The sequence below is a fragment of the Helicoverpa armigera genome, chromosome 15, assembly GCF_030705265.1.
Source record: "Helicoverpa armigera isolate CAAS_96S chromosome 15, ASM3070526v1, whole genome shotgun sequence".
Lineage (NCBI taxonomy): Eukaryota > Metazoa > Arthropoda > Insecta > Lepidoptera > Noctuidae > Helicoverpa > Helicoverpa armigera.
The window spans coordinates 573,715-593,983 of NC_087134.1; the positions used below are offsets into that span (position 1 = coordinate 573,715).

At 33.9% G+C, this 20,269-nt stretch overlaps 1 protein-coding gene across 4 annotated transcripts in view; it reads left to right on the plus strand.

The window, feature by feature from the left end:
• LOC110376305 (transcription factor SOX-12) overlaps positions 1-20,269 on the plus strand; it is a 97,446-nt gene that overhangs the window by 27,951 nt on the left and 49,226 nt on the right. For 2 of the 4 annotated variants that reach the window (XM_049845426.2, XM_049845424.2), the window contains exon 2: positions 3,890-3,919. The exons of 1 other annotated variant lie outside the window; for it this stretch is intronic. Coding sequence is in view for 1 of the 3 variants with exons in the window: in XM_049845424.2 (XP_049701381.1) it covers positions 3,890-3,919 (30 nt within the window). In the remaining 2 variants the exon portion in view is untranslated. One more of the 4 variants, XM_049845427.2, reaches the window with a different exon arrangement.

Consider the following 20,269-nt stretch of genomic DNA (forward strand, 5'->3'; position numbering starts at 1 on the left):
CGTCTCGCAAATTATTTCCCTGACTATATTATACGAAAGTGAACCTGTGTTTCAATGTAAATCGTATCATAATAAATACAGCACATTACTATTATCTGAGTAATACTCAGACATGTAAAACAAGCGATTGGTATCAAAAAGAACGATACATCAAAACGTCCTGTGTATCAGATGGGATAGGGCTGTTTCGAATGCGTCTACTTACTTTTGAAGACAAATTTTTGTATCCAGATCTGTCCAGATACGAGTTATGAATAAATGTCTTGTCTTTCCTATATTCGTTTTAGATATCACTGCTTTTGGATCAATTTCAAGCACCGTTGTTTTCAATGTATATGAAATCAGATGCATTTATCATGTCCATATTTTTTTTGTGGATTATATTCCCAGCTTCTGTAAAGCTGTAAGTCGGACGAGTCGCTTGAACTTAGTAGATTATTATTTGTTCAAAGGGATTTCCTGTGGACACCCCTACCCAATCGCAGTGTGGTAGCTATCTCGCCCAAACGTCCCTTCAATCAGACATCCCTAAATCCACTACCTGTCCTCATCAATTATATTTTTTTATCGGCCGAGTATCTTCTAACATTGTCTAACATCTGCGTCACGGCGTGATCGATGCGATTTAAATGCCATCGGTGTTGCCAGGTAAAGATCCTTGATTGAAGGCTTTTTGGTTTTAAATTATGTTAGATAATTGCCACAAATATAATTCCTTTGCTACTCTTATTTAAAAAAAAAATGCTTTTACTTAAAAGTCTAACATGCAAAACTAATTTGCCTTTAGTTTGTTCCTCTCAAACGATCTATTAAGCTTACACAGCCTTGTTCCGCTGCATTGATATTTATAATCGACTGGGGAGGAATTATCCTATCGTTCTTTCTTTTTGTTTAGGACATTTAAGATAAGTAAGTTTTCCAAATGTTTAAGAGTTCTGGGTGACATTGCGAAAGAGTTATTGCCCTCGTAAAGCTCATCATTGCTGTCTTTTGGCAGATAAAATAAGATACATTACTGCATTGTTGTTCGAGCTATGTAACGAACATTCTGTTAATAAGCCTTTCTGTAATCAACATTGAGTTGAGGATCGATGATCTAACAGATATAAGCAAATATTAATCAACTCGCTGCTAAAACCCGGAGCTAATGAACCGATTTAATTTATACCCCGCTTAATGAAGAATATCGCTGACCTTTCCAATAAATCACGAACTTTCAAACTGTAAACAAAACAAAAGTAATCAAATAATTTACGAGGGTATTATTCTCGCCGAAAATCCTGCCAGACCACTTCTTAAAACTGCACATTCACAAATCCGGCAAACAAGCAGAATGCACATTAAAAGCACATTTATCGTCAAAACAAAAACTAAGATCGGAAACATTTCGTCCATGAACAAAAAGGAAAAAACGCGCCGTCCGGGCAATCTCGATCAAATTGTATAAGAGGATTAAAAGATTTATCGTACAAGACTGAAGGAAATTTTCGGAGAGGCACTCGGTTTTATATCGTTACATTTCTTCTCGTCTGGTTAGCGGTACGTGCGCCAGCATAACTTAACTGAGTGCTTAAAACATTCGTTTATTTGACATGTTTCATGTAAATGTATATCCCACCAAAAACATTAAATGTAAAAAAAAGCCAAGCCTCTACGCAATTCTTCCACCGTAAAAAGTTGTGAGATCGCATAGAAGCCAAGTCCTGTTCAACTTTATTTGTAATAATAAATAAATATTTTGTGACTATATCAATAGTTTTGTTCACATTCCAAGAATATTGACTTGGCCATGAGCACAATAAACTATAAATATATATAATACAGCATATCTGGAAGAGGTAAAAGTCAAACATGAAGTTTAATATCACAGAATCAAATACTTTTAGTTTATTGTTATTAAATGACCGACAGTCAGAATCATCCAACATCAATGAACTGCACATGTACTATGGCGCATGTTTAGTCTATCGTGATCTCAAATTCCAATCAGTCCATAATCAGTCCAATCGTAAAATCATGTCCATATATAAATTTATCAATCCAACGGTATTTCCACGGTATCCCCGTGGAATCACAAGGAGCGAATTTTAACTTGTGCTCATGGCCAAGACAATATTATTGAAATGTGAACAAAACTATTGATATAGTCACAAAATATTTATTTATTATTACAAATAAAGTTGAACAGGACTTGGCTTCTATGCGATCTCACAACTTTTTACGGTGGAAGAATTGCGTAGAGGCTTGGCTTTTTTTTACATTTAATGTTTTTGGTGGGATCTAATTTATTTTTTGTAGGTCTCTTTCTTTTCTAAGTATATAACAAATTAAATTAGCTTACATGCAACTTACTAAATATATTACAAACTAAATATGTACACCTAAAGTAGCACGAAAAATGCATTTTTTTTAAATAAAGTAAAAACTTTTCGAAATCGTCGAATTTTCGAATCGAATATCTTTTAGGATCAAAGGGGTTTATTTCAGAGATAGATGGCACTATCACATGAAATTATTTGTTTTTTTTTTAAGTACTACTTATACTGAGCTATGTAACGAAACCATAGCGCGATTTAGACCAGGACAACGCCATCTATGAGCGAGCATGGAGTATTTATCGCACTGCATTTATACAAAAGATTTTATCATTATTCATAGCTTTTTTATTTATATGTATTTAATTCATATTTAATACATAATAACAATATACCACACTATGTAACAATAAAACAAATAGTAACATTTTGTACATAAATAAATAACAAAGTTATTAATGCCGTCAAAATTCATACACAATGTTCTTGAAAAACCGCAAATATAAATTTGTTTCCTATTTTTTTATTAATTTTTAAGGTTTTTATAATTTTCCCTTTATATGTAGCTAATAACCTGTCTTGTTGCCAAATTTGAAGGTTCTCAGTTTGCTAGAAGTACCTTAGACTTTTGATGATCGGTCAGTGAGTGAGTCAGTGACAAAATGGTGTAACTTTGATCGCTCATAACTCGTAAACTATCCATTCAAATGTCTTGTAATTTTGAGACTGAGCTTGTTCTAATACTTACTCTTGGTCATCGAAAATCTAAACTCCTAGCTTTGTTCACATGGAAGATACAGGGGGCTAAAATAGCCGCGAAACGCTTCGAGAAAAGATGGTACGGCCGTGCCCGCTTTGCTCGAGTCTTGGCTGGGGCACTGCCGTGCCCTCAGATCTGGTAATACGGTTTCGGTCGCCGGGATGTTTCTTTTGTGTTACTGGGGTGAATAAAAATTTAAGTGGTACGCCTAAAGATATAACCGTTAGGTCTGTAATCCCTAAAGAGTTACGCGGAGATTTATCTTTATTCACCCACAATTTGTACGCGTCTATATTTGTTTTTATGTGAGAAAATATGGACAGAATAACGAATTGCTTCTCAAGAGATATTACAATTGTAATTTACCAAAATGCTCATGTTCTAAAAGAAACAATTTGAAAACCCTCATCTAGTAAGTATCTTCATAACAGTTTTTCTCCATCATTACGACAAGTTACATCTTCCACGAGACAATAGACAGCTGATACTTTACATATTTCTCTCATTTACAATTCAGAATAAAAATATTATTCATCTTTTTTATCGGTTCATCTGTTCTGACAGTTTAAGGTTCTGGTATTTCCGGATCTTATGAAAAGGTGATTGGGCCTGATGGTTGACCCGGCTGCGGTTAGGCCTGAATCACAGGGCAAAAAACTGTGAATCATATGTCATCGCTAACATTTAAATTTTCAAATAGCCTATTTGATTTTAAAATTTAGTTTCCTTCAGCAAAGAAGGAAAATGTAGTGCAGTATCTCGCTCGTTTATTGGCAAAGTGTGCGATAACTAACAATATATTTTGTATTTTCAGGTAAATAGCAGCATTGGCGTGAGCATTAGGGTAAGACGGGGCAATACATAACGAGGGTAATGCAGTATTTTATATCGACTCCTTTACGGCCACTCAGGCTTTACCTGAAGAAGCTATTGCGTTTCTTAACAAAACTATAACAATAAATTTAGCTGAAGTTCGTTCCGGTACAACGTGGAACGTTTAACAGCTCACCGTTTACATTTACTCTGATATATACTTCATTAGCTTGATTTACAATAACGTTTAGATACGTTTTTAGTTTATAGTGTTCTTAGTAATTAGTTTTGCGAATGTTAGTTGTTGTTTACTACATGTAAGTAGATTGCACAGATTTTTTATTGATGCTTAGCATGAACGAGCGATGTTTTGTTTTGTTTTGGTCTGAGTATATTACTATTTCTATGATGAATGAATTAATCGTACTTATATATTTTAGTATGGATATTACCAATACACGTCAAAGTATCTCATCCGGGGTTATTGCTTGGTATTACATTAGTATCGATTCACATACTTGTAACATGTTTTTCAGACGTAATTATGTATATATTCTCAGCCTATTTATTGCGGACGTGATTTGCTTATGTAGCATCATATTTACTTGCTTGTTTTGCATAAAATGCGTCGCCAATGACAAGTTCAGCATCTACATATTCCACTTCAACTTTTAGAAGTCGTAACTTTTCATTTCTACCAGCGCGCATTTCTATTTCATCTCAAAAAAATAAAGTACGACGATACTCCTTGGAAACACTTCCCAAACCTGCCTCTTCACGACTCATTCTTTAAACCCCCTTTTTTCTACCAGACGTCGGGAACAAAGTAATTAAAAACTTCCCTTCGTAGTTAGAAAGCACTCCAACGCTACCAGATTAATACGTGTATCGCGTGAGCTAGTTTTATTTCAACTATTTCATATTATTTATGGCTCATAGTTGAATTTTGTATCAAAAATGCATGCCCATAACGTCGCGTGATATGTTCCTCTGTTTATTTTTGTCTATGACAACCCGAATGTGGTATTGGAGTTGATTTTTCATGTATTTTGTTTTCCTGTTGGTTTACTCGAGAATTGATTTGCTTTTACACGAGTATTTGGAGTGAGAAATAATTGTGTTTATAACAAACATTTTATCACCAACTTGTGTTACTTGTTCAGAGTATAATGCTCCCACTAAAGTGTAATATCCTGATTCAATGATAAGTGCTACTACATCTGAGACATACCTACAATTAAATTCTCCATCAGCTTATTTCACAGAACTCAATTCAAAGGGCAAGAGTTCACGCTCACGTAACTAGTATTAATCCAGTCTAACATTAAATATTATGGTTTCCTGCTAGTATCTTTTCAAGTGACATGTTAATTTGTCTGCAAGTAGCCACTTCCTCATTAAGTGTTAGTTGCACGTTCGGGTTTAGCTGATCAGCTGTATTAGTCCGTTTGTCTCTATTATATGGCCTGTTTGTGGCTACCTATACTAGTAGTGTGACCCTGTTTTATGGTCGCCGTTTAGAGTAATGGAAGTCATTATTTTTGTACAAAAAGTAATTCGCGTGTTTACCGTTTAACTAACTACAGTATACTTTTTGTAACAAGCAGCAAAGCTTAAGACAGTGATAAATTCGTAACAATAAAAAACGAAAACTTAACTTTTGATATTAAAGTCGAAATACCATCCCTCACTCAATCATCCGATCAAACAAAAGTTACAAGAATACTCACACCAGCTCACAAAATAATGAGCAATCTGACACCAAACGATCAATACACATCCTTCGCATCCTCAACAATTTCTCTTCACAACTTTCCCATTGAAATTAATACAGAATCAAAATCGCTCCAACAATTTTGCAGATCATATTACTCATACAAACAGACTTCCTTTTGTGCTAGATACGTTTTGATGATGCGTATCACCGTTGGCCGTTTGATGTATAAATTGCACTACTAATTAGTGGACGTACTCCAACTAGTATGGAGCTGATTTAATTTTAGCCGGTTCAATTCCTGTGTTTGAATCATGGTCTTAATAAGCTGTGTTTAGCCAGCGACGGATTATGGCGAATTCGTAATAATCATGTTCATGCTGGACAATAGAATTCATTTGAATTCCTAAATTAATAACGCGTTTGGAACTGCGTTTCCTAATTAGGTTCGGTATGAAGCTTAAAATTCAATCCGATTATAAACTTACATTTTGAAACAGAACTAGGGGATATGCAAAGTCATCTTAAAGTAATCTTAGAATTCAGTTTGGAACAAAACAAGATGATTACAAATCCATCTTATGATAAGATTAATAATACAAAAGGGGCGTACAAACTTTGTTAAACTAAAACTTGTCAAATTAATGAATTCACAAACATCAGTCATGATAACAAACATTGTCACCAAAGCAATTGAACCGAAAACAACTCGAGAAAATTATACAATGAAATAGGACATCTTTTGTTTATTGTTATTATGGAACCCCATTGTAATAACCATTGAATTTCCATCGAGGCCAACAAATTGAAACAAACTGAAAAGTTGACTTCCAAAGTTAGAGGAACAGCCTTCAAATTGGACAGGATTTATTAATTCAGTGTAAGAAGTTGAATTAAATCATTCGAACCTTTAACTGGAGAATTTTTGGACACTACCCCCAAATGAAATTGTTCAGTTATTAATTTGTTAGGATTCCCAAACAAAAAGTGGATTTCGTTACTTCAAAGAGTTAGATTGTCTTGTACAAGTTATAATTTGATGGAATCGAGTTGAACTTGGAGCATCGTTGTATTGAAGCATCATTGAAATTATTGTTAAAGTTTAGAGTGCTTTACTTGTGTAGTTATCTGGTGCTTGAGCCTGCTTACAAATTTTAAATAGGTTTTTGAATGTTTTTGATCTCAGCAAGAACAACTTTGAGCTCCTCAAGATTTGTTACTGAAAAACTTTTAATGCTCGCAAACGTATTTTCTTCGCTCGCTCTCGATAAATATTGAATGTTCTATTTGAAGATAATGATGATGCTCGACAAGTATTATAATAATTTTGATTCAACGAGCTAAATACTTTCAGTTAACGTCAAAATTATACATTGTAGTTAAGATACGCAAATCAATATTTCAATATTCAAAACAGTGCGAGCAAAAAATACAGCCATCGGAACCCTTTAGATCACATTTTTTCCCTCAAAAATTATGAAGTATAATGAACCAGCGGGAAGTAAGTTAGCATTAAGTATTCGCATTTCCATAGCTGTGTCTGTCGTAGCAGTTAAAATTTCACTTGGCTAAGCAAAATTTTCTGTCCGCTGCAAAAATCCTTCCCCTTTTAGGGAGAGGGGAGCGCCGAGCGAATTCTTGCATAAAATTTACATCGAGCGGTCCACACAAATTACCATTTCACTTCTTACTCTGATTAAATGTTGTAGAAAAAATATTGCTCTCTAAATGTAAGAGAAAATTCTTGGGTTTTCGACTCATTAAAATTGATGTTTTGTTTTTTTTTTCGCTTCGCCCCGCCCGCCGCTCGTTCCAGAGTGATTCTTTTCCAGTTTTGCATTTGACTTTTCGGGTACCAGTCTCTTTACATAATTCAATTAGTTTTCTCCAAAAATGATAGGGGCTTTTAAATTCGGCTTCCAAACCGCGTAGTTTCGTACGAAAACAGCTGTAGCCTGACCGCAGGGAATAGCCGACGTAATTTCCTACAAAAAATGTGCCAGAACTTGGCAATGGCCAAGCGGGATTCGTCCAAAAAAGGTGTGTGTTACAGCATCTTTCACGCAAAAGGGTGAGAAAACAGCGGAGGCGAAGCAAAGATATTTGGCAGGCCTTTACAGGCTAATGATCCACTTGATTGCGGTTAAGTGTCGCTATAAAAATGTCTGGATGTTGCCAACTAGGGGAAAAAAACAGTTGCTCCTCTAAAGTGACTATTTTTCCTGGCAGCCTCCCGATATCATGAGACAATTGCCTTTGCGAACACTTTAAGTGGACGACAATTGATGTTTTCCCACTTCGCTTACACTAACTTAATTTTGTTGTGCTGTGGAAACTGTGTTTATTCGACGCGAGCACTTTTCCTTATTTGTTACCAGAAAAAATACTCTTTACTTGAGTAAAAGATAAACATATTCCAGAATACTGTCAAAAGCTTCCCAACAGCCACAACAATCGTGATATTGTTTCAGTTATATTAACTTGAATAATAACATCGACACAACGACGCGAAACCCTAAAAATAATGTCCTTCCAAAGTTTCATAGAATCTAAATTGACTTCGTAACCCGGCTTCCAAGTTGAACAATTCAAGTTATATCCGTCAGCATTACATCAAAGATTGGAAAATAACTTGTACAAGTGGAAAATTTAGTATGAAATCATCATGAAATCGAATTTCTTGATTGAATTAATCTTCCGCAAACCGTTCTATTTCTCGGAAGCTCACCATCAATCATGAATCTGTTGCTATTATATGACAAGCAGTTACTGTGCCAAGTACGTGATATTTATTTTGATGGAAATCTGACAGGCTGGGGAAATCCAGGTGAATTGGCCGAAAGATGAGTAATGTTCTTTTTAAACGCGGATGTAGCTTTCTATGTTAATGTAAATGAACAATGCAATTTGACGATCTGAATACTTGGAAGGGCTTGTGGTGAGGAAAAGTTTATCGAATTATGTTTGGTGTGTAATTTAAAAGATTGTTCTTTTTATTAACGAAATCGTTGTCAGTATATTTAAATCCTTCTTTTTACCTACCGTCTAAAATCTCATGTTTGGGAACATGTCGCATTAACAGCATCAACAACACTAAAGTAATTTTCTAAAACAGTAACATCAGTATTACCATCTTCACGACTCCAAAAATCACCAGACCTTCTACTCCTTTTCCTACATTTTGACGGTAAAACCGAATCTTCGGAAATAACTCGCAGCGGGTGAGCAAGCGAATCGATTTTGAATTCATAATTTAATCTGGTGGCGGTCGCGTTGGAAAATGTTTAATTTGTTCTCCCGATACAAGGGGACACGGTACTGTTTCATTGACTTTGTGACCGACAATGTTTGCAACGAATTTCTATGCAGATTTCGAAATTAAATCTTTTCGAGTTTTATGGAGTCAGGATTGAGATGGATAATCTGGTGTATGTTTTGTATGGAATTGAAGAAGCTTGAACTCTTATTGAAATCTTAGACGAAGAAGATGTATGTTAGAATAGTATTTATTCACTCAATAAAAGGCGATATTTTTGGGCTGCATAAGATAGAACACAACGTAACGAAAATATAAACAGCACAGTACACGCAACTCAAAAGAGTAATTCCTGGAGAGACTTTATTAAAAGTTGATACAGTGTTTCTAAAGTAATATAATACTTTTGGCGTCGGTCGAATAAACGTTTCAATATTCGAGGGCTTCATTAATCACGGTAATTGACAGGAAGGGAACTCGGACGGTGTCCGCCCCTCCCTCTCCCCCCTCCTGTGGTTGTGCTTTTGTTTTGTCATAATGGTAAAAAAATTGTTATAATTCTTCGAGGGGCGTCATTCTCTGTTGTTAACTTTGATTCTGTAAAGGATTATGTAATTTGGGTGCTTAGTGAGTGTTAATTTTGGAGGTTGGCGAACAATGGTCTCGTACTTGTTATTCAAATTAATGAACTTGATTAATAGGACTGAATTAATGTTGCCGTAAGAAAGAAAAAGTGTTTTATAAAAGCCAGTCGAGTCTTTGATGCTTTAAACGCATAAAGCTTCATCCCATTTCATTATCTCTTAACTTCGTTACGCTCAAAAAGATAAAGGTGGAAAATTAGATATTTAAATAAAATCACCTCTTGAAAATGCAAGCCTATCTTGGGATAATTTTCGAAGCCATTACGATGAACATTAGATTATTAAGACCGTTATTATCAAAAGGAGTAGACAAGCCAATTCACGGAAATAAAATAGAAACAACGATGGGAGCCCTGTTTAATGTTGCTCGACGATAACAATTTGATTGCCCGATTGTGTTCGAACAACGAATTATCTTGTACAGCCAAATACAAAAAGGAATTAAGGAAATTTATTTATAAAATAGAGGAAATCCTGCTATATCTTGCTATTTTAAGGTCGAATGAATAGAGGCTAGATGTGAACTGATTAGCTAAAATGGAGGAAGTAACGTGGCCTTTGGTTGCTGTTTGCCCTCTCAAGGACCCGTCGTATAGGTATATTTGACTTAGCTAAGTAAATGTTAAAATGACTAGATTAGAACAGATAAGTAGGATTTGAAATGGAAAGCAATATAAAACTCTTGAACATACCAATTTCAATCGTTCACACGGCATGTAAAGCGCAGTAAATTTTTCCATCTCAAAAACTCAGTCGATTCTCCTAAGCCTTCCCCAGTATTTGCTTGTCACATTTAATTTGGTCGAAATCGCCTATTAATCATTTATGGAGTCATTAATCAGATATCAGCTTGATATCCTTTCTCATTCCTTGGAACGCTGAGGATTTACTTGACAAATTACTTTCTGGCTTCACTTGTTTAGAAGGGTAGATTCGTTTTAAACTTTCTTTTTTAGGGTATTTTATTTCTGATAATGCCATTTATACAGTCTGGCAGTTTCTTGCTGAAGATAAAGTTGTTATATCTTGAAGAGTTTCTTTTTTAAGTATCGCTAATTTGGGAAAGAGGTTTTCAAATGTACACGCAATAAATTCTCCAAATCACCAAGAAATTGTACTACGAACAAAATGGAACGCGCAGCAGCCTTAAATCATTGCAGAATTTCGCCAATTCCAGCCAGTATTGTGGGTATGTTTACGTCAAACTTTGCCGTAGTCATTTGGGCACGATTTTTATTAACTCCCGATGCCTGTAGAAAACTTTTGTTGCGCCTTTTTCTCCTTTTTTACGTTCCAAGCTTTTTATGGTTCTGCAGTTCGGTTTATCGTTTATTAAACTGTGTATAGATTGGATATTAAAGAAGGATTTCGTTTCTCGTAAAAATTGGGAGAGATCCTGGGAGATTTGAGAGATTCAGTTTTATTCCAGGCTTGAGTGGAAATCAATCGAAAAGACGATGTATGATGATATTTAATTTGGAGTTTTAGAGTGGCTGAGCTGGCATGATGCTTTTATGGACTTTTATAGCTCAGTGTGTTCATGCGTTTTATTAGTTTAGTACATTTTCGTACCTCTATACTGTAAAGCTATAAATTCTTGCTTCAATTGGATTTATGTTAGTTTTATGCTAGAGATATATGTTTTCACTCTATTGCTCTTTTAAATCTTTACGATCTTTAGATTTCTCTACTTGTTTTAAAGGGCTCAAAATTCTGTGTGGAAATATTACTGTCACATTAATGTCCTAAGCCTATGGCACCATCATTTAAAGTATGAAGTTACCAACGATATCTGAATTGTGTAACGTTCATTATTCCACAGATTGCGTATACTATTGCAAAATATGTCACTGTATGAGGCTTTTAAGCACCCACGCGGGCTTGAGAGTATCAAGGAGATATTTTACTTCAAACCATTATAGCCCTTATTTCAAAGTCTAAAGAGCTCAATTCCTTTGTAAATTCAAAGTCAGCTGTCAATAATTTATTACGCTCTTATGAAGGGTAATTTTTATTACGGCGCCAGTAACATTGTATCTAACTAATTGGATTCTTGTATAATTTTAATTGTATTATAGTTTCAATTAATTTAAATATATTGGCGATTTAGATCTTTTATTGCTGTGATTACGTAATAGCCATCAGGTTTAGTATTCACGTCATTAATCAAAGAGTTAGTGCCGCTCTTTTTGTTAGCGTTTTATGAAGTAGTAAAATTATTATCTGAATTGGCAGTATCGTCTAGTTTTAATTATACTGCTGCTTTATTATCAATCTGTTTGTTTTTTACTTTAAAACCGAGACCAGTTTTCAATACTTTTAGGTTTTTATTTATTCTATATATTTCACCATAATATGCGTGAAGGTTACCACCAAAATTATAGTGTTTTAAATCGGTTTAGTGACACAATCTTAAGCATAATTTATGCACGAATACTTGCAATATTTCTATAATATTTTGTTAATGAAATGACATACAAACACAGTTTCGTGGACGTGACTTTTTGGCTATTTCTTTATTGTTTGCTTGATTTTTGCCAAGGCTAGAAAATTTTGTCTGTCGCCGTGATTAAGGCTGCTAACATTTTCATCTTCAAGACTTCTGTCACAGAGTTTCTATAATGTTTACCTAGATGATTTTTCTACATTATTTCCTACATTCAACAACAAAAAAAAAATCAAAGAAACTACCAACAATAACACAAGTTTTTGCCTGAAAACGAGAACGTTACAATTCCCTTGCGAGTAAAAAACGGCAGAAGGTCAAGCTTCTGATGTTTAATGAGCACGCGTCATTGTGGCACGCAACTTCTAGTGTAGGTGTAATAGGACCGAGGTTACTATAATGATAACGTTTTGTTTTTGTTTTGTTTTTATATCTTTTGGAAGTTCATAGACATGATAGTAGTTGTCTAGTTGAGTTAACAGCTTTCTGAAGTGCTTCTCCATATATCTTAACTTAATTTGTGTAGAAAAGTGGAAAAAATATCTAACAACAGATTGAATCGTTTACACTTTTACCACAAAACTATAAACTACATAAAATCATACATAGGTACCAGGGTTATTACATACCAAAGTTTCCCGTATCGATACGGGATACAAGATACGCCGTACAAGATAGTACCTAATTCATAAAAAACAATATTCTGAAAGTACTTTTCTACAACAATCAAGAAACGATAATCACCACATAACCCTGAGAGTGGCGATTAAGCAACAATGACTAAAACACATCAATCATACTAATACACAAGCATTAGCAATCAAATTAGATTTACTAATTGTCTAATTAATTATAATAGTGTTAACTATAACGCAGTCGAGTTAACTGGACTAAATACATACGAAATCATTAATTAATGTAAATTTCTATGTAAGACGGCTACTGGGCTTACTCTGATTGAGGAAATGGGACTTGAGGCAAGTTATATTAATTTAGACTATACATATTAAATTAAGGACCTCATGAAATAAGTTAAAAATAGGTGGTTTTCAGTCGCTTACTTGAGATAGCTGTATGAAAAAAAAAACATAAAATTTCAAGTTTATGCCGTAAAATAGTCAATTTTAAAATGTTATTCGTTTTGTATAAAATATACGTTTTTATATCCCTCCATTTTTATGATAGCTGTAACCATATAGATAAATATTAGTAAGGTCGAGACAAATCTGTCATAATCAATATAGTTTTTTCTAAATGTGAATAGTTATGGGCCTATAAAAAAGTCACAAACTCTCTCTTCAAAGACTTTCAAACTAAACTTTTAAAAGTACTTTTATTAACGTTTTAGACACTCGAAAGTTATGTTAACCAAATAAAGTTTTCAAAGTACAGTCATGCTCATAAATATGTTGACACATTTGAATTTCAATTGTATTTAAATGTAAATGGGAGAATTAAAATAGATTTAGAACTTTAGCTATCATCGCTCGTTAACCCTTCATGTGCCATAACATTATATTTGGTAATAAAAAATAAGAACCCAAAACGATTTTAACTTTCACGGACAAGCATTAATAAGCGCATCAGATAACGTAGTAGAAATAAGAAAATCAACAAACGAATTCATGTTCTCTATAGCATTTTAACATAACCTTCCATGGTGTTCATAATAGGTGGTTACCATGACAACGGAAAGCCTTCTCACGGCTCCCAATATCAGGGTAACGGCCAATAAAACTCAAGTACAGTCGCTACACAAATTGGTAACTACGTAAGTACTTAAAAATAAATTGGATTTTTTTCAAGTGACTACTTGAGCGGTAGATTTTTAAAGTAGCTGTATTTGATTTAGAAACATGACACTTTCAGTACATTTTTGAAGTAAAATAATAAATTGTCGGTCGTAAATTTGGCTGCAAAATAGAAAGGTATTCTTTAAAAACAAAACCGTATACCTTTATGTTTGAATATTTTAAGTGAAAAAGGTATTTGTGTTGAAAATAAAATTGCGAAAAAACTTGGTCTTAGACTGGTGCAGACATTTTTTTATGTTCAATTTGTCTGTGACCTAGACTTTGTTTATATTAAATTCATGATATTGTTTGCTGTATTGAATTGATTTTGGTATTGTGTAAGCACGCCAAAATCTAATTTTTACATAGCAAATAACTCTTGTCGTCCAAAATTTACCTGTCACAAAAAAGTAACAAAAAGCCAAAGTATCACAAACACAATGAGCACTTATTTCGAAAAAAAAACGTTCCAAATAACAAGCTAGCTAATTCATACACTTCATCGTGTCATGAGCCGGACAAAGTAAGTATATCATTTAAAAATCTAAATGTAGCCGTTTCTTCAACACTTAAACCGACCGCTTGACAAGTAAATACTTGACATTGTAATTACAATTCACGCACCCATTGTTTTATAAAAATGTTAGCCGACTGAACAAAAAATACAACTGATTTACATGCACCTGAACGTTGGACGTGGCTTTTTAATTCGGTAGGGTTAGAACCAAAATTAGACCATGGAGGTTGAAACACGCGATGTAATTCTATTTGAGATTTTTATCTGTTCAATTGATGGTTATATAGTTACGAAATGAGCTTAAAAAATACGATATAGTGGTGTTAGAGTGCGGTCTTAGTAGCGTGGCGAGCGGTGAAGGGTTAATTGAAATAATAAAGGAAAGATTTCTATGTAGATAATTTCACATCTGATGGAAACCTTTACCAACTACTTAGGTATGCTGTATCTAGCTTTGGACTAAAACCTACGAAGAAATAACTTTCAAAAAGCTTACTAAAGTATGGTCGAATATCATTTAAATTCAATCCCCTGTTACAGGATTCAATTTTAGATAGTTAAGGCATACATTATATTGCCACGCATTTTAACCTACTGAAAAAAAATCGCGTCCGCTTGTAAAACCTCTAAACTTATCATGATAAAACCACACCCTTACCGTAGTATAGTGCGTGATTTAGTTAATGAAGATCGTTCGAAAAACTGTTGTATTTCGAAAAATAACATCTAACAAGTGTGTAAAATCTAATTATTTCTGTTATTGTGGCAGCTAGTGTATTATGTTATTTGAGAAATCTGACAGAAAATGATTAAGGCGTTAGCAATTGAGCGGTTCGTAAATTTGTATGTCTTCATTTGTTTGTTTAAGAAGTCTGAGGGTTATTTAAAGACAAAGATCAATTTAAAGACAAATTTAAAATCTTTTTCTAACGATGAGACCAATATAGGGACTGAGAAGTAAAATCTACGAAATATAGTCAACGCCGAAAAATACTAAAATACAATACAAAAACGAATGCTCCATTTATTCACAAACAGTTCTGATCATAGAGACAATTAATCTTTTAACTGTACGTAACATAATCCGAGTGGTTAGTCTAACTTCCTTCTTTGAACTAAAAAACGTATCAAGGTGATTTGACGAGGAAGCGAACTTGCTACCCAACCTTGGATGGTGAAAGCTTAACCTTTAAGCTATGGTGGCTGTACAATACTTATATGTTTTCAATGAGGCCCTTTGATGGTAATTATGACGAGTTTTTTTTTAAATTTTGTTGGTAGTATAGTATTTTTATATTATGGTTATTAACGGTAACAAGGTTATTATACTTTATGAAAGAACATCCACATCGGTTTTGTCAATTTAAAATACGAGTCTTTGAAGTTCATGAATGTTTCAGCGTCCAAAAATTAAGCATACAAAAGTTGTTCTAACAAAAATTACGAACTTTAACCAACAAAGTGTAGTGAGCAGACATTTCTCACAATACCCGGGCAATAGCTACAATAAATTATAAAACCTACACCGCCCATTGCCAAGCGATACGTTAAACTCGACTCGTTCGGTCGGAATGAACGATTAGTGAACGAACGAGATCATATTACCATTGAAGAGGGAAGACGAAGCAGAAGGTTCATTTTGAATCTATGAGCCATTAAGTTAGCATTAGAACTTATTCATTTTATAGGATTTTCAACTGCGCAGTTGAAGTTTCAAAGAAATTGCTTAAAAATACTGTTGTAGGTTGTAGTCTACGGTTGCATTTTTGGCCCTAGTTGTAAAACAGTAAAATTACCTACCTCATTGTACTAAATCTACACGTATGTACCTACTGGTCTCTCTAATCTTTTTGTTTTTTTTTTTTCTTTGTTCTTCCATTCTTGGTGGTGGTTTTAAGATTTGTGGTACTTCTGTATTTTTCTTTATCCTAAGTAATGTTACGCAGGCCTTGGTCGGAGATCGGCCGGGATTGCTCGATATCTTGGTAATCTTGACTTTCACGGTGGAGATTAATTGTGGTACTTTGTGGTTTTTGAGTACCAACGTAGAATTGGGCTCGTGTGCCTTATTGCGTAGTGGAGAAAGTGACACTCTTTGTTTATGTTATTATTTCAATGAGAGTACATTGTATGATGGGAAGTCGGTGAATATAGACACAATTTTGTAGTTCATTATGCAAGGATTTTCGACGTTAAAGATCCTACAATATCGTGTTCTTAGAGTACCTACAAGCTCTTTAAAAAACGAAATAAAAAGTCCAAGTAACGTCCCACCTCTAAAGTTGAACGTAAAAGTTGAATAGAATCAAATTTGAACTAACAATCGATAGAGAATCCAAGCGTTAACGTGCCTGTCTATTGTATTCGTCTCCCTGGAGACTCTTTTCACTCACTATTTTAGGAATAGAAACCTTATCTCAATGAGCTTCACAAATCCCCATTTTCATTTAGACTTTTTTCATATTCCAACATAAAAAAGTACTTCTGAAGACGTATTAATAAACTTGGAGACGTTCAACTCAGTCACGGGATTGAAAACATCGCACAAAATGATTTCACATGAAAATTGTGTACCTACATATTATTATACGAGTTCGGTATCCGAAATACTTTTTCAAAGAGTTTGAACGGAATAAAAGTTTTCAATTCAACAAAAAGTTGGGCCTATTGACGTAAATCGACTTTATCATAATAAATTTATTGCCCGGGGCACATTACGGGCTGTGGGGTGAAAACGTTGTGAGCTCGTGAGATGTTTATGTATGTGTAAAATATGGAAATACCGAATGAGATTCATTTTAGATTGATTTTTACCCGCGTTATGTGTTACATTTTCAAATGGGTTTCGGAATGATTTTTGATTGTACCTTTTTTGTTTCTTTATCGATATTCTACGTACCTAATATATTTTTTATTCCGAAATGATATGATACCAAAGTCAAATGTAGGTACCTAATTGATATGATGCTCATAAAAATCGAGTTCTTAAACCAGATGCATAGAGAAAAAATAGAACAAAAAATACTTATTTAAATACCGGTTGAAATTAACTAATAATTGATTAAACATGAACTGGCATAATATAATGCTAGTTTCCATATAAGGGTAAGCGTGGGTAGTATAATAATGTCTATTATTTTACTCTGTAACGGTCTTTTAAAGACTAAATATTAATGTTGGTATTATGTTGGCATTAATAGAGAAACTCTTGATTGTGATTTATGTGCCTCTTTAAGTATTAAGGTCATTTTTTGTTCGAAAAGGCGAGCGTTAACCCTACAATGCATGATTTTTTTAAATGCTGTCAATTAAATATATGTGGTTTTATATAGTGTCTAGAGATAATAAAAAATAATAATAAAAATTAAATTTGATTAATTTTGAAGATATTTATTTTTTTCGTTCGGTTCCATATGTGGTACAGTATGCATTAACATTAATATTTGGCTGTTAATCAGGAACAATGAAAATAATCGTATATTTAGGACCATCATAACAATAGCTCCATTTATTGATCAAATTTATAAAAACTATTGTTGTCTTTGTCTAAACACAACTAAACACGACACTTTTCGCATAGTATATACATTTTCCCCTTGCAATGTAGATATTTACAGCGTTGTCTCTTCTCGCTCCATACAGGAAGATCATCAAGGTTGTCCAATCTGACATCTCGAGGGGGAAGGATTGCTGCATTTCTTTTCTTCTTCTCAATCATGTCTTCTATGGCAAAAGACGGTCTTCCTCGTTTTCTTTGTAATGATGGACCACACCACATACAAAGACTTAGCGATTTCCGCGATTTTTTGCGAGTTGGTTCTTTCTTTTGTTCTCCCACCCCCTTGTGCAGTAGCCAGATATATATGGTGGCAATATCTAGACAATGGTCAACCAAACGCAGATACCATTTTTAGTGTGCATATTTATTTTGTAGGTACTTCCCAAGTAAGGAGTCCAATAAATCTGCTCCCTCCACATGCTGATTATAGATTTGTACTATTTTAGGACAATCCACTTCAATTTTTTTTGCAATATCGGCTAACCCTTTCAATGGGTTGTTGACCTAAAAAGGACGAGGACAAAACAACAGGCTTATTATCATAAAACATCACTATGCCGACTTCCATGCCATCTACATCAGCTGCCCATTCTTCTGAATAACTAAAACAGAACGAGAGCTGTTCTGTTTTAGTACTCTTCAAGTCTTTCAGGGATGGGATTTTCAAATCTTTGCCTAGTCAACCTTTGTTGACCGTTCCCAGTGACTGGATACCTTCTCCCCTCTTCCTTCTTTTCTTTCTTTTATCAACGGTATTATTATTTGACATCCGATTTCTGGTAACTGGTATGAATGAACTTCTGCTTGGCGTGATGACGTACTTGGCTCTGATATGCTGGCTTGAGGATTTGTTTCGGTGGAGGAGTTGTTTCTGGCGAAGGGAATAGTAAATATGGTGTATAGTAAATAGAAGATAATGGATCATACCTGGTAGGCTCCACATCATTTTCAGAGTCACTATCTGCAGTCATTTGGTCTAAGTTTTCTCTGATTTTCCAAATGTCATCATCACTTTCCGCACTCGAAAAGTGTAGACAGTCTTCGCCCCCTGAGGATATATCTAAATACTGCTCCATCAACTCATTAGATAGCACCTTCTTCGTCATTATCTGTACTAAAATCCAACCAAAATAACATATAAGAAGTGAACTAATGCATGATGTTCCATATCTGGAACGTTTAAATAAGTAGGTATATTAGTACATAAAACAGTAATAATTAAAAAAAATATCTTACCTTCATTTAGTATACACTATTTCCAATGTAAACTAATTTTTTTTCACTAAGAATTATTGTTAGAACTATTTTATTTAGATTTTTCAATTTACGTAAACCACGAATTTAAATCAATCGTTCAACTTCTGTACGAATCAATACCAATCTATAGCTTACGCCATCAAGTGCATACATTTGTCATTAGTAAACCGATGCTAAGGGCTTAAAAAATATTCCTTCGGTCAATAAATGACGCTATGTATCTTTAAACAATCAGGAAATTTGTTTATTTTTCTGTACCAGATATGGAACAGTATGCGTTGTAGGGTTAAGTTGCACCGTCTAGCTTTTATTTTTATAACCGTTTTAATATTAAGTTTAAGTTCTGAAAATTAATGGTAGAAAAGTTTTTTAGATTTTTATTTTAGTGTTGATTTAGTAAAATATTTTGGTGAATTAGTTTTGTACTTAGAGTGATTTGAGACTAAATTTACTTATTTAATTCTCAAAGGAAAATATTCAATTTTGCGCGATATTTGATACAACTACAAAGCAAGAGATTACGGAAGGGAACGACCCTATTTATTGTGTAGGGTGGGAGCACAAATTCTCGTCCATTCGCTTAAAATCTAAATAAAACTCATAATGAAACCAGAGGACTGACTTCGTAAAAATATATTTAAGGCCATATACTTTTATCACGCGCTTTCTGAAGGTTTTGCCTCTTAAAACTTGCAAATGTTACACCCTAACGTTTTATGTGTACATTTTAAGTGATATTCTCGTAAATTTCCTAAATGTTTGTCACGTGAATGTCTTGATTTTTCCACGTTTTTGTATGCAACATTTACATATTATTAAGCCCGTCTTTGGATGAAAAATTGAGGTTTTTCTTAAATTATCATCTTGTTTTTAGTATACATAGATAATGTAATGTTTTGAGGATTAGGAGGATGTATCATAAAGGCCCATGGTATTACTTTGGTAAGCAGTAAAAAACTTGTGCACTATATTTTTATGGGTAAAAAATCCCTTAAACCACTATGGCGCATAAAAGTTACAAAAATAGTTTTCCATAACTTTTTGATGCAAAGTTTTATGTAAAATTTACTGCCATTGCTTTTTAATTTTATGGTTAACCATAAGCGTAATCCTATGTTTAATGTCCATCTTCTAAATATTCGATCTCGAAAACTTTTTGAAGTGTTTTTTGAATAACATTATAATCTTCAAGTTA